The 14,204-nt window shown below is 55.6% G+C and overlaps 4 protein-coding genes across 4 annotated transcripts; 1 reads left to right on the forward strand and 3 right to left on the reverse strand.

Moving 5' to 3' along the window:
* The first annotated feature begins 2 nt into the window (after positions 1 to 2).
* EV422DRAFT_150125 (thioredoxin-like protein) lies at positions 3 to 2,245 on the forward strand. Its single transcript, XM_053064878.1, has 8 exons — positions 3 to 309; positions 380 to 448; positions 517 to 651; positions 734 to 812; positions 886 to 1,141; positions 1,213 to 1,397; positions 1,471 to 1,640; positions 1,702 to 2,245. Exons 1-8 carry the CDS (start codon positions 253 to 255, stop codon positions 2,092 to 2,094), a joined length of 1,344 nt encoding a protein of 447 aa, XP_052929491.1. The 5' UTR covers positions 3 to 252; the 3' UTR covers positions 2,095 to 2,245.
* Positions 2,246 to 3,966: 1,721 nt separating this feature from the next.
* Positions 3,967 to 6,870, reverse strand: EV422DRAFT_563835 (uncharacterized protein; the record flags this gene model as incomplete). The annotated part of the gene is made up of 1 exon (XM_053072116.1): positions 3,967 to 6,870. One exon carries the CDS (start codon positions 6,868 to 6,870, stop codon positions 3,967 to 3,969), a length of 2,904 nt encoding a protein of 967 aa, XP_052929492.1.
* A 362-nt stretch (positions 6,871 to 7,232) lies between these two features.
* Positions 7,233 to 9,082, reverse strand: EV422DRAFT_515035 (uncharacterized protein). Its single transcript, XM_053069296.1, has 3 exons — positions 8,974 to 9,082; positions 8,390 to 8,828; positions 7,233 to 8,316 (listed from the first exon to the last, which is right to left on the reverse strand). Exons 2-3 carry the CDS (start codon positions 8,810 to 8,812, stop codon positions 7,483 to 7,485), a joined length of 1,257 nt encoding a protein of 418 aa, XP_052929493.1. The 5' UTR covers positions 8,813 to 8,828; positions 8,974 to 9,082; the 3' UTR covers positions 7,233 to 7,482.
* Positions 9,083 to 9,791: 709 nt separating this feature from the next.
* EV422DRAFT_617038 (major facilitator superfamily domain-containing protein) lies at positions 9,792 to 12,227 on the reverse strand. Its single transcript, XM_053073989.1, has 5 exons — positions 11,580 to 12,227; positions 11,164 to 11,507; positions 11,005 to 11,097; positions 10,306 to 10,918; positions 9,792 to 10,227 (listed from the first exon to the last, which is right to left on the reverse strand). Exons 1-5 carry the CDS (start codon positions 11,896 to 11,898, stop codon positions 9,944 to 9,946), a joined length of 1,653 nt encoding a protein of 550 aa, XP_052929494.1. The 5' UTR covers positions 11,899 to 12,227; the 3' UTR covers positions 9,792 to 9,943.
* Between the last annotated feature and the right edge of the window lie 1,977 nt (positions 12,228 to 14,204).

The raw sequence follows: 14,204 nt of genomic DNA on the forward strand, positions 1-14,204 counted from the left end.
TGGCCATGCACATTGCCGTTGGGATGGATGACGAAGACGGAGTGGTAGCGAGTTTTGGGTGTATCTACTCGCATCATGGTGCCGTATTGTGCGGCCGTCCCAAACCGTTGTGAGGGCCGGAAGAGCCGCAATGCCGTGACGTGAGTTGGCCAACCCTCCGAGTTCAAACTTCAGAATTCACACTTGCGACGGTCGACACAACATCTCCGGCCCCGGCAAACCACACTCGCTCTATGCACACCAAGCTGCTCTATGGACTCCCTAGATAACCTAACCCCGGAACAGCGGGACACGCTGCAAACGTTCCAGGTATGGCTTTCCGCTCAGGGTGATCTTGTAACACTTCCGGGTTTGATATAACGACCTTTCCATCCCGCAGGCTGTCATCCACAATGAGGATATCGACACCGCCATCGCCACTCTCGTAGCACAGGACTGGAATTTGGAGGTTGGCCTCGTTGGTTATGGTGTGGCTTCGAAGTGCTGTTGAAGCTGATCTATGGGTGATGTGTGCAGAGAGCGGTCGCGAGCGCATTCGGCGATGAGTTGCCAACGCAGAGGGAGGTTCCGGAAGCTGAGGTTGCTCCGCCAGAAGACTTACAAACACAGCAAGGGCATCCGGATTTGGGGGTCCGGTCTCCGCGTCCAAAGGTATGGGACAGCAATCACTTTGACGCAACAACGCATAAACCCTCATCTTGACATTCTCGACCGCACGACGAATATTACGCAGATGCTTTCTGTCTGGGGATTGCTAGCGCTGCCGATCACACTACCTCTGAACATAGTATGGGTGCTACTCTCCTACGCAGGTAAGGTAATAGCCACCATCACCTGACGCGTCCGTTCGAAAGAGGTCTCACACAAACCCTTCACTCCTTCCAGCCAGTTTCCTACCAGCCGCCCTGCGACCAAGCCTCCTAACCCCAGCAGGCCCGCAAAGAACAGGCACACAGAGCTCAGATCCTCGCGCAGATGCCCACCGCTTCCTCCTGGATTTCGAGGATACGTATGGCAGGCAGCATCCTGAGTTTTTCCAGGGGACGTATACGCAGGCGTTGCAGAAGACGAAGACGGAGGTGCGGTATCTGGTCGTGTATCTGCATTCCGCGGAGCATGATGATACCGAGGAGTTTTGCAGGTATGCGTTCACACCGTCGGTACCAACAATATGGCTGCGGACGCAGCGCTTACGCGAGGAGGATTTCGCAGACAAACATTGTGCTCAGAGGACTTGATTTCTGCGTTGCAACGGAGGAATGTGATCTTTTGGGCCGGGGACGTCGGGACGGTCGAGGGTTACCAAGTCAGCCACATTCTCGCCGCAACTACCTACCCTTTCATTGCGGTCATCACACCAAACCAGACAAGGTTGGCTGTGGCTACGCGTTTAGAGGGTATGCAAAAGCCGGAACGAGCTGTGGGGACAGCAGTCGGCCGCGAAATGTGTTAACACTCCCACATTGACAGGTCCGACAAGCCCCTCTACTATCATTGACGCCTTGACGGCTGTCATCGAAATAACGGAGCCACATGTCGCGACTCTCCGCGCTGAGCGGGAATCGAGAGAACAATCTCGATCGATTCGCGAGCAGCAAGACGAGGCGTACCAGGCTTCTTTGCGGGCTGATAGAGAAAAGGTATCTTGCTTTGTTCTGTTGGGGGAGGAACCGGCTCGAGCTAACTGAACGTCATCTACAGCGCCGGAAAGCCGAAGAGGAAGCAGAGCGCACCCGCCTAGAAGAGGAAGCCGCGCGGAAAGAAGAAGAGGAGCGGGAGGCCTTTCTCGAGCGACGGAAACGGCGGCGAGAAGAACTCCTCGCCAACCTGCCTACCGAGCCAGCAGCCGACGCGCCCAACATCACAAAGCTGTCCATCCGCCTCCCCAGCGGCGACCGCGTCATTCGCCGGTTTGATGCTGACGATCTGGTTTCAAAGCTGTATGAGTTTGTCGAGACGCGGGATCTGGAGCCGCTTGAGGGCGAATTCTTGGTTGTGGGGACGTTTCCGAGGGAGGTGTATGACGATCTGGAGAAGAGTTTGAAGGAGGTTGGGTTGGTGCCCAGCGCGTCTTTGGTCGTGGAAGAGGCGTAAATAGCGTCTCACCCGTCTCTTGTTTATTCCTTTGAAGAATGAGTGCGTACATACCCCGCTAATGAACCCGACGGGCCGAAGTCGATGTAGACAGAGTATAACAGAAATACGTGCCGCTTGCGAGGAGCATGCTATCAAATCCATTGGGTGATTCATCAAAGTACACTGTTTGTTACGCCCACATAGTCTACTCTAGAATTAGATGCTACCTTGCCCGGGTCAGATCCAGCCGCGTTCAGAAACTTCCAACGGGGGCTCCACCGCGATAGGCACATGTATGTTCACATTCGGTAAAGCCGATTCAAGTTTCCTCTATTCCCTGGCGGTGGCGGCTACGTTGATCTCGTAGATTGATTAATCGTTCCAAGTCCTCTTGTACTCCAAATTGAGCGGCTTTCTCCCGCGGTGTCGCAGGTGCCTCAGCGAACCCCGGAATTTCGTCACCCCGTGGGGGCCCCATGCTTGTATAGGTAGCGAAGCTCATAATCGAAAGGAGCATCGGGATCCGCGCCTTCGTTTAATAAAACTCCATGATAGCCATTCAGTCGGGGTGCAATCAAGATGGGCGTATAGACGGAGGGCCTCGGTCGCCTGTCACGCCGTAGACAGTGACGGAAAACCATGCTCGCTGTCAATTCGAGAGGATTGCCCGTTTTACCCTAGCGTAGGTATTCACGTTGCTCCCAGGGCTCCTCCGGGGAGGAGGAAGAAAGGCGGACGCGCAAAAGAGGCTTTCACGCGTTACATAAGCAGCAATCCTACCGACTACTCCGACACTCCTTACTTCATAAATCCCCTCTCTGCTACCCCTTCTTTTTCCCACCCAGCAGAGAGATCGTCACTGCGCCACTCCCATTCTTCGTTTATAGGATGCACTCTGAACGACCTCTACCTACAGCTTTGTCAGGATATTACTTGTGGGAATAGGTTTAGCGAATCGCGGGGCATACGCAACCACTTAACCAAAACGTCTAGTTTCATTGACCAGTAGTGACCAAAAGGCAAGGCACCATGCCCTGAGGCGTGGACTTGCAGCCTGCGAAACATCAATGGGCTAGGCGGGTGAGCGTGAAAGTTAAAGGGGAGGCTCCGGCGCCGGCGCTGATGATCCTTTTGCCGAGGCTCGCTTTTCTTTGCCTTACTATTCTGAGTTTCATTGGCAACTACCGTTTCCACTAGATGGGAACTGTCGGTCTGTATTGTCGCAAGCCGCGTACAAGGCCAAAGACCGTTCTTCCGCTCCAGCGACTCTGCCAGATTGTTGCACGTTTGCCGCAGCTTCCCCAACACCTGGAGGTCCATATAATGGTTGCCGATGGTGAAGACCCCGTCCGCATCCGAGATGCGACAAATGAGTTCGGCGGGGCAAGTCGAACAGGGACGCTGAGGGAGGTCTTCCTGGGAGTGGGATAGCAGTCTCCGACAAGTGCTTTCTTTGACGTAGTGCTCCTTCACGGCGACCAAACTGCTAAGGCACCTTCCGGTTGCCTTATATCAACCTTGCATGTGGTGCCAGCGAGTCTTATCATCAGCGACGATGGGACTGGTGTGTGCCGCCGAGAAAGGTGCGTTGTTTCCAAACGTGACGCGTGCCATTCGTGCCTTCAGTTTGTTTCCAACTCACCCCGTATGGTTGGCGGTAGTGCCGCCGTATACCCATAAACGCATGGCCAGTCTTGTTCTTCCTCCTTCTCAGGTCCAATAGACATGGAAACAAAGAAGGGGTGAACGCAGCTTCGTTGTAGAATATCATATCCACGGCGTAGGACCAAATAGCAGTGTAGAAAGGCCTCGTTCTAATGGCGTATGCAAAAATGAACATCTTTCTCTAGTGTGATAAAAGGCTATGTTCTTCCAGACTGCGTCCATTCATCACGCGTCGTGATCACGCACGAACCGAATCCCCTCCACAAACAGCACCTCCGGCGGCCACTCACACAGCGGCAAAGCCGTATCCGATGCAGACCGCGACCTGTTCCCATTCCCGCTGTTCTCAGCATGACCAGCAGCCGACGCGGTCGAACCGGCGTGTTTCGCATTCTTCGCGTGCTGTTTGCCCAGCGAGTCGCGGTACATCTTTTGTTGTTGCAGGTGCCGCTCGCATTCTTCGCGGGGGACGTAGACGGTCCATTGCGGTTTGCGCGCGCCGCTGGTGCTGCTGCTGTGCCTAAAGACCGAGTGCGGTTTCGCGGTCGTAGTTCCGGACTCGGTCGAAGATACCGCCGGCTGGTCTCCGGGCGTGACGGGCGTCGTTGGCTCAACAACAGCGCCCGCAACAGGGTGTAATATGATACTATAATGATCCATCGCAAATCGAACATCCGTCGCCTTCCCCAGTACCGGATGATCATACGTCAATGACCAGTCCCTCGTCTCAGCCCCACCCGCGATCTCAGGACCGCCCAACGGTACCAAATGCCGCTGGAAAACCAACGCCCCGCCCTCCTCGGTCGTGTATTTCGACGCCGTCAGCACAGCTGCATTCGACGCCGCGATCCCGGAGACTGATTTCCGTTTCTGCATCTTTCCGTTTTGCCCTGACGATGTTGGCGGAGCCGGTGGCGGATTCGGTAAGGGAAGGACGGAGGTGAGCGTTAGGGAGGAGAAGGTTTGGAAGGCGGTTGTGGGAAAGGTGAGGGTGTAGTCATCGGTGACTTTGCCGGAGATGAGTGTGGACGTGGGTGTCGTGGTGGTGGGTGGGAGGGTGATGACAATCCGGTCGCCGTCATCCTCCATCGTGTAGGTGCCGATTGGAGTGGGTTCTTCAGCGGGTGGCCGTGGTGGTAGTGCCGGGGGATCCGACTCCTTCGGCGCTTGTGTTTGACTTGGAATCGCATCCGGTACCTCGATCGAGGCATCGGTCGACAATGATAGCAGCGAGGAAGTGGATCCATTAACGCTGCCTGCGCGCTTCTGACCCTGCTTCTCCTGCTCATCGTCGTTATGCGGGAAATAAGACAACCGTCCCTTCGTGGGGACGTAGTTCACATACGCTTTAGCAGCGTGCGTCAACAGAAGAGTTATGACCAGATAAGGATTATGCATCTTGTCCGTTACGGGATCGAGTCGTAACGATCCCATCCCTGATCCGAGATAAAGACCTTCGAGTGTCATCGGCCTATGACTGGTCGCGAACTTGGGCCGGGTAGTGCGTTTGTGGCCCTGTCGTGGCTGACCAGGAGTCGGGCCATGCGACTCTTTGGCGTCCTTGGGTTCCGGATTCGCAGACGTATCATGATGGGCGTGATCCGGCTTGTCATCGTCCAAACTGCCAAATCCATCCCTGACCATATCGTGGAATGTGTCCTTATGTGTAGCGTAGCCCGTCATCCCGCTTGTCGAAAACAGGGTGACGTAGAGTGCGCCCAAGTGCACTACGGCAGCGTAGATTCGGAACTCCCACGTAGCTCTCCGTTGTGCGCCACTTTGCTGCAAGACATAGTGTTGAACAATGCATTCTGAGAAACGCGTTGTGATGGGTGGGTTGGCCAATGTTAGAGATCCCGCTGCATGGGCAGTTTTGGCTACGACTTCTAGCGTGGGTATGACTTCATCGGAGGTTAAAGTTGTTGGTGCAGATGTTGCTTGGAGAAGGGGATGCCCGGCTGGTAAGGTGAAGGGTGGGAAGAAAATGGCGCACGCGGGATGGACAGGGCTGAGTGGTGAGATGACGGTGAGCTGTGATATTGATGGATTGCCTTGCTGGGCATCTGCTGCTGTTGACGGTGGCTGGGGGCCCGAAGCGAGACCCCAATTTGATGGCATGGGAAACGTGAACGGGCCCATTGGAACGGCGGATTGTGAGGACGCTGCTTGCGGTTGTGCTTGCTGCCCCGACTGATACCCGGTGATCTTCTTGATCCACAGCTGAACGCCGTCCAAGTCGACTTTCAACGCATCCGCCAAAGCCTGCCGCCAATCGATCGGAATCTCCACTGGAGGGGGGGAGGGCGATTTGATCACCGGCGCCGATTCACTGTCATTCGACGCATTCGACGCTTTGCATTTCCGTATGACGTCCAAAAACGCATCCAGGCCCGTCGCAAACTCCACCAAGTCGGTACAGTCATACACAATCAACAGCGTGGGGACAGCGTCGTCCGCCAGATTTCCAGTCGGTTGCCCCGCAGGATTCGAGCCCAGCTTCTGGACCAAACAGTAGCCCCGATACAGCCCTTTCGGCCCATCCCGCAACACAATCGTAAACCCCGCTCTCCGCAACGTTGGATCCTCCTCGCTTGCTGCAACAGCATTCCGCCCAGATCTGATATGCAGCACATCCCTCGTCAGCTCCACCCATCGTCTGTGCGCCGCGCAGGTGATGTGATCTAAGAGTTCCGAAGGGGTTGTTGTTGAGGGATAGCGTTGTAAGGCGGGTGAGATGGAGAGCCACGTTAGCGGGAAGCTTTGGATCGGGAGGAAGTGGATACGGCAGCTGGTGAGTGGCTTTTCGAGGTATGGTGGGGATGATTCCAGCTGGTGATTGCTATCGGTACGCTCTTGGAGATCTACAGGATCTTGTCCTAGCCCTTCCTGTCTCGACCACTTCGCTGGGCATGGAAATGTGAAATTGCCTATTTGGAGAGTGTCCAACGGAAGCCCAGCAGCGTCGACCGGCGCCTGCACCTGCTCACTGGAAGGGTTCGTAGACTCGGGTATATCACTGCTTTCGGGTGTCTCCAACTGTTGAACGGCAGCTGCTGGTAATTGTGCAATTCCCAGAGCGACAAGACGGGCGATCACCTCGTCGATGGTATAGTTCGGGGCACCTCCCATGGCTCCGACGTTAACTATGGGTGGCGAGGATCCCGTTGCGAATACTGGAGGCCGGAACTTCCCTTCCCGGGCGAGATCTAGCAGTCCGCTGTAGATATTCGGAGGAGCAACCTGAAGAAGTTTGGGCGTCGATCGACGTCGTTCCGTGACGAGGCGTGGCGCCATTCAATTTGCGGTCATTCCACCACCGGGGAGGTTAGGGTTACGACACATCAACTACTTGCGACGGAGCAGTCTGCTGCAATATCTTGGAACCCTCGGGGAACTAGGAGCCTTCTGCAGGTGGCAATAGTTTTCAACACGTAGGAAAAACACCGATCGAGAAGTCAGAGCGATCCACCCCATCTACTGCGATGGTTTTGTGCCGTTTTCTTGAGAGGAAAGACTTATCATTATTTCACTTTACTTCTCCTTTCTAAATGTAAGCACATCAACGTCTATTTGACAGAATGAAAAAATAAACGAATACCAACATGCGCTTCTCAACACATGACATGGGGTTGATGGGATGAAAATTCTACGATATACAGCAGCGGCGATAGAGACCACTAATTGGGATGCCAACATAGATGGATAATGAGATATATGATGCGAACCCGAGGCGTTCAACGCTCAGATGAAGAGGGCGGCGATGGCGGCAAAGACACCAGCAGCCAGGGACACCTGCTGGCCGGTCGCTCCGTTGTTGACGGAGATGGCGGTGGTGCTTGGGGATGGGGCGGCGGTCGCTCCGGGCGTCACAACGACGGTTGCCTGGGAGACGTTGATGGAGGTGGAGACCGCTGGGGCCGCGGTGGCTGTGGCGCTGGCAATGGCGCTAGAGGCGACGGTGGGGGGTGCCGTGCCGTTGAGGTAAGGGGACAGACCAAGGCACTGTCCGACGGTCTGGATCTTCAATGGGAAGTTCGGGGTCGCGCCGATAGCGTTGAGGACGGCGATGGAGATGGCCGTGGTGTTGGGTGTGATGTTGTGCTCCAGGGAGATGAAGCCGGGTTGGGCCTTGAACCAGCTCTGCACGAGTGGGACGGTGGTAGCGAGACCAGCGCTGCCAAGAGTGTCTCCGGTGTCGCGGTCACCTTGCCAGAGGATGTTCTTGTATCCAAGGGCGGCGATGATGGCGCGGACACGGTCGTCCTGGTCACCGTAGGGGGGACGGAAGAACGCGGGACGCACACCGATGGTGTTGACGATGAAAGCTTCGGTGTAGAGAATCTCGGCAACGATTTGCTCGTTGGTCTCGGACGTCATGGCGGTGTGCGTCCAAGTGTGGACACCGATCTCGTGGCCCGCGTCGTAAATTGCCTTCAGGGTAGCCGGGTTGTAGTAGGCGGGGGAACCGGCAACGAAGAAGGTAGCCTTCTGGTTGTTAAGCTTGGCGAGAGCGGCCAACAGGTCGTTGGAGTTGGGGCTGTCAGGTGCGGCAGTGGGTCCATCGTCGTAGGTGAGCTGAAGAGAAAGGTAACAGGAGTTTAGAAGACTGCCAGGTGTGCACCTTGTAGAATGCAATATGAATACTTACACCCCATGTGTTGGCCGCAGTGCAAGTAGCAAGATCCACAGCCCTCCTGCATCCGGTACCTCCGTAGCAGTTGGTAGCCTGACCAGCCGCACCGCCGGGGTAGACGACGGTGCCGTTAGCGTTGATAGTCGACCTGTTTAGGGCGAGGATGGCCGGAGGGACAGCAGCGGTCACCCGCTTCATACCCTCAACGACCAAAGGAGCCTGCAAAAGAGCGGGGATGTTGATGGTGCCCTTTGTTTGGTCCGGGTCCGGCCACGAGGTGGGCATGTTGGGGTAGTTGACACCAGCAGCGACGGGGGCGTTGGCAGGGAGAGGACCGGCAACATGCGCAGGTTTGGCCGGGGCGGCCGGGGTGCCGGTGGCCTGGGCATGGACGGCCACGGCCGTGCTGAAAACAGCGAGAGCGAGACGGGGGAACATTTTCGGTCGATTGAGGCTGTAGTAGGGGTGAGAAAAAAGTGTGAGAATGTGAATAACAAGGGTCCTCGTGCGTTGGCCAAGGGAGGGAGAAGCACAGGTTGTTGTCTTGGTGATAGCAACTGTGGTAGCATATCCTTTAGGGTACTCTAGCAGCAACTCACCTGAGAATGTTCTGACAAATGGTTGTGTGGGGAATGTTGCGGGGGGGTTTGGCACAGTCTCCCCGTTTTATATGGATTTGCAGTTCATTTATAGTAGCTGTGGGATGGGGGAGGGGGGGATAAGTTGACCGCGCCCTCGTGCATGGCGCATTGGCGTGTTTTGCGGGGTTGTGTTTTGGTGCCACAGGAGTGATGCCTTCCGTTGGCCCCTGATTACGACTGCCGTGATTTGCGACGAAATGATTAGCAAAAAGATTAGCGAGCATGGCTTTTTCTGGTGCCAAGAACGTTGCCCTCCTTATCCAGCCTGTCGGGTCCCAATGAAAAGCGCAGCGTCAGGGCCTCACAGCGGCCTTGTGCCATGTTCGAAAATCCACTGGCACAGCCCCTTGCTTCTTTTTCGCGTTCGCCTCCATCCCGTGCCAAATGCCCGGTCCGCGGGCTGCGAATTCGGAATGTTCTGCAATCCGGGCATCCCGGTATCCATATTCATCAGGGTAAACTCCGCTTGCCTGTCAATTAATCGCAATTCGATTCTTGTTGTGGTCATGTCGGTGTGGGCGTCGTTGCTGCCCCGATATCACATCCCCATTATCTCGATTATTTTTTTTCAAAGCCTTATCAAAGAACGGCAAGAGCGATGGACGCTGTACAGTAACATGGTGACGCCTTTTAGTAAGCCATTGAAATGACGCATCGTGACCGCTCTTGAGCGTGAATTGGCGTTCAGCCGGCGGCGACGATCCGACGGTCAGTCGAAGTTGTTGGTGTATGGCACTATGAGATACGAAGATTGCGAACGCCGGATGTCGCTTTTTCTTGTTGTACGGTTCCGGGCCGGTACAGTATAACATGGTATTCATTAATAAGTCCAAAACACAGAAGTCCATTAAACTATAAACAAAAGCACAAAATCCCGTGGGTAAACAAAAAACAAGTCCTGAAAATTGAACATCTCATAGAAGGTCCCTCAAACTACCTCCCCCCTCCCCGGGTATCTAAACCTAATAGCCATCGACGCCAACATACTTATCCCACCAACCGCAGCGAGGATGAAAAAAGACGCATTGGGCATATTGGCAGCGGTAGCGGTGAAGATGGCGCTGAAGAGTTTGATGACGGCCATGAAGGATGTGGAGAGGAGCAGGTCGTAGACGGAGTTGACCATGCCGTAGGCTTCTTTTGGGGTGAGTTCGAAGACGATGTTGCGGATTTGGAGGGCGGCGAGGGAGCCGATGCAGTTGATCGGGATGACTAGGGGTAAAAACGGGAGGGTGTATTGTAAGCCAAGTGAACCATACCAAGAGGGAAAGAACGTTCCCCGAAACTTACTTGCAAACAACATCCACGACCGATCAGCAAAGGCAAACAAAAGGGAGTGCACGATGCAAAACGCAAAGTAGACCCGCACTTGCGTCAACGCCAATCTCATATTAAAGATCTTGTTGCGTGGGTCCTCCTCATCCACCTCCTCCCCGTCGCTCGCCTCCTGCGGATTCCCCGCGCCCACCCCCGCCGGCAAAGGCGCATACTCCAGCTCCCCACTCATCCGCCTCCTCAACCACCGATCAACGAACCCCAAAACAACCACGTTCGCAATCGCCCCCAATGCGCTATGTTCCATCGTATAGACGCTGTTCTCCCACGTCGTCCATCCAAACACCTTGGCTGTGTAGAACGGTAACAGGAATGTGGGCACGTTCCGTTCCGTCGAGGAGGCGATGGCGGCGAAGACGACGAGAAGGGGGATGCGGCTGAGGTTCCTTTTGTAGGCAAGGAGGAGGTTGGTGAGGCGTTTGCACAGGGGTTCCCGGGCGGTGGGGGTGGTGGTGGGGTCGGCGATGTCCACGGGTTTGGTTTCGGGGACGAAGAGAATGTAGAATAGTGAGGTTATGATGGCGCCGACTGTCGACATAGCGAAGGCTAGCTCGAAGGATGAGGTATACTGCGGCGATATGAGTTGAAGGTGAGTTGATTGCAAGCAGGGACTGAGGTTGATGTGTGGACGAGAAAAGCATCGTCCTTTCTCACCTTGACGACTGCACCGCCGATAAATGTTCCCAGGAGCATCCCCACCATCGCGACTCCGTTCAATATGCCCAAGTTTCTAGATCTCTCATCCGCCTAATGTAAGAAGGCCTCGGATGAGTTTTCGGCGACTTCCAAGCAGATCGAAAGGTGGACACTAACCGGCGAGATGTCGGCAATCGAAGCTACGATCACCATGAGCGGCACCGCAACACCTCCACAGATCCCCAACGAGAACTTCCCCGCCGCCAGCACCACCAACCCAAACGTCTTGGACCTTAACACAAACATCTGGGACGCGCAGTCCAGAATCATGCCCAGCATCCACACCATCACGACCTTTTTGCGCCCATAGGTGTCTGACAGGTGACCTGCGATCAAGGTCGTTATGAGGGATGGGAGGACGACTAGTGTGACGAGGAGGGACCCGAACTCGGATGCGGGGCCCACGATGGCGGGTAAGGTGCAGTCGGTGGTTTCGGTGCCTTCCGTTGCGTAATAGTCATCTTTGAAACATTTTTCGAATGTGAGTACCTCTAGTCATGATGGGAAAAGGCAGATCTGACACATTGACGGACCGCAAAATCGCTTCATGATAGCCTGATCCAGCACCTGGCTAGAGATCGCAATAGCGAAATTGATGAGACCCGCAGTAATGGAAATGAGTGCCACAATCCTCTTGCTGTCTGGGTACGCATTTGCCGGTGGGTCTTTGTCCAAGTCCAGGAGCCGTTCTTGTTCAAGAAGGTGGCTGGTCTCCATTGGGCCGTCAACGTCGCCCATGTCTAGACCGGTTGTCGGGTGCCAACGCCCAACGGAAGGTGGCGGTTCACGGTGTGAAAGTCGCTCGTGCTCGCCAAGAGGGGCAGTCCCCGCCGAGTCCTCAGAGTATGGCATTGTGGGTGGGTGGTAATAGTGTGCTGTATTGTAGTTTGAAATTGCTTCTCCCAAATGCCACTCCCGCCTTATATACAGTACGCCGTTGCGTACTCCAACAAACGCAGTGGTAAGGGAAGGAAAGGAGTCTACAGTAAGACCAAGAAAGCACCCCCACGAGACAGAGGGTATCGACACTATCTATGTTATGTATGTACAGTACTATGTGCAGGGAGCGTGTGAAAAGGGCACGAAGGTTGTCGGTTGAGGTGTTCGTGGGAGGCCATGAAGCGCCAAGCAGAGCGTCGTGGGAGGACAGCGCGAGAACAAACGTCATCAGCCAAGTTCCAGCGCCCACCCATTGGGACCCAACCTTACTGTCACCCAACCCTACTGTCGTAGTAGGAAAGGCAACCGTCCGCTTATCGCACTTCGCACTGCGCAAATCATTCCTTTAATCTTGATCGCGAGCACGTGATGTACCGCTTTTAAAGACCTGGACTTCCTGAGAGCGGCCTTCCTGGTTCGCTGCCCAATGGAAGATCAAAACAGGCCGGGAGCTACAGTATCGACAGTAAGTTTGCGAGCCGGCGGGTTGGTTCAGCAAAGTACGCGTGGGCAGGTGCTGATGATGGTGGCGATCTTGGATGGTGGGAACGGTGGGAGTGGCATCGGTATGTGGCGGGCGCATCTGGGGTGAATGTGACCATACAAATGACTCCTACGGGATTCCATCGTTTGGGGGAGGATATAGCAAACCTGAAAAGTCCCGGAAACGACGTCGAGGGGAAGAAGATTTTATTAGCAACAGAGGCCCGCTCGCGGATGGATTCGACTGAACGACGCCATTCGGACGAAGTTGCGTATTTCACCATGGCTATTTTTTGAAGTCTTTAGGGAGCAGTGAAGGCCGGATTTAGAGAGAAGGCGGGAGATTGGGATTGCCCAATGAAGACAACAACGAACCATTGCTCCAATTCAACTTCAAATGACTTCACATTGAATACACTCTTGACATATCCGGGCTTACAGATTATGATTCGGTGAGCTTTTCTTCCTTGCCCGTGTACAATAATCTTTTCTTTTTTTTCCTGAATAAGGTGGCGCTAGTGACATGGAGCCGAAGCAAAATCCACAACGTTCGTCGCACTTTCAGAAGTTCAGGAACATCATGGTCGAAGGACAGAAGGAGGCAACAAAACGAGCACACTAGCAAACGTCTTATTTGCGAACAAAACTCTTATGGTACAAAGACATCAACAACATACAACATCGAGAAAAACGAAACGACAAATGTCTAGATGGGCAAACGGGACTACACTACGTTGACCACCATTCTTCATTACCAAGGTCTGCTTACTTCTAGAGTTAAAAACGGACGGAAGTGGGCGGTTAGGAAAATGTCGCGGCCGTGTGATGAAAACGAGATGTTACAGCTCACCATCGCTACTCGTGTCGACACGGTCAGCATATCTTAATGTGCAGCCCCACCGCCACCGCCAGCACCGAACGGGGCCCCGCCGCCACCGAAGAGACCGCCTCCGCCGGGAGCAAAGATGCCTGTGCCGCCACCAAATCCGTCGGGTCCAAAGTCTATGGCAGGGGCAGGAGCAGCACCACCGGGAGCAGCACCTCCGGGAGCAGCACCACCGGGTCCGCCTACGGGTGCGCCACCGGGTCCGCCAGGCCCACCTTCGGGTGCGGGAGGACCTCCGGGTCCAGGTGCAGGTCCGGGTCCACCAGGTCCACCGGGCCCCCCTTCAGGTGCAGGATGATCTCCGAAACCAGGTGCAGGTCCAGGTCCGTCAGGTCCGGCATGGGGAGCACCTCCATCGAATCCGCCGGGAGCACCACCAGGTCCACCGGGTCCGCCAGGCCCACCTTCGGGTGCAGGAGGACCTCCGGGTCCAGGTGCAGGATGATCTCCGGGTCCAGGTGCAGGATGATCTTCGGGTCCAGGCGCAGGATGATCTCCGGGTCCAGGTGCAGGTCCAGGTCCGCCAGGTCCGTCAGGGGGAGCAGCGCCGGAGCCGGGCATATGAGGAGCAGGAGCGGGGCCAGGGCCAGGAGCAGGAGGACCGCCTGCGTCAGGGCCGGGAGGTAGGGGAGGACCACCTGCGTCAGGACCGGGAGCTGGGGCGGGAGCAGGGGGAGCGCCTGCATCGGGGCCAGGGGCGGGAGGAGCATCGGGTGCGGGTGCCGGTGCTGGGATAGCGGGAGGAGGCGGAGGAGCATCGGCCGGAGGAGCTGGAGCGTCGGCGGAAGGAGCATCGGGCGGAGGAGCCGGAGCGTCGGCGGGAGGAGCATCGGGCGGTGGAGCTGGCGCG

The sequence above is a fragment of the Fimicolochytrium jonesii genome (genome assembly GCF_025526975.1).
Source record: "Fimicolochytrium jonesii strain JEL569 chromosome Unknown EV422scaffold_2, whole genome shotgun sequence".
Taxonomy (NCBI): Eukaryota; Fungi; Chytridiomycota; class Chytridiomycetes; order Spizellomycetales; family Powellomycetaceae; genus Fimicolochytrium; species Fimicolochytrium jonesii.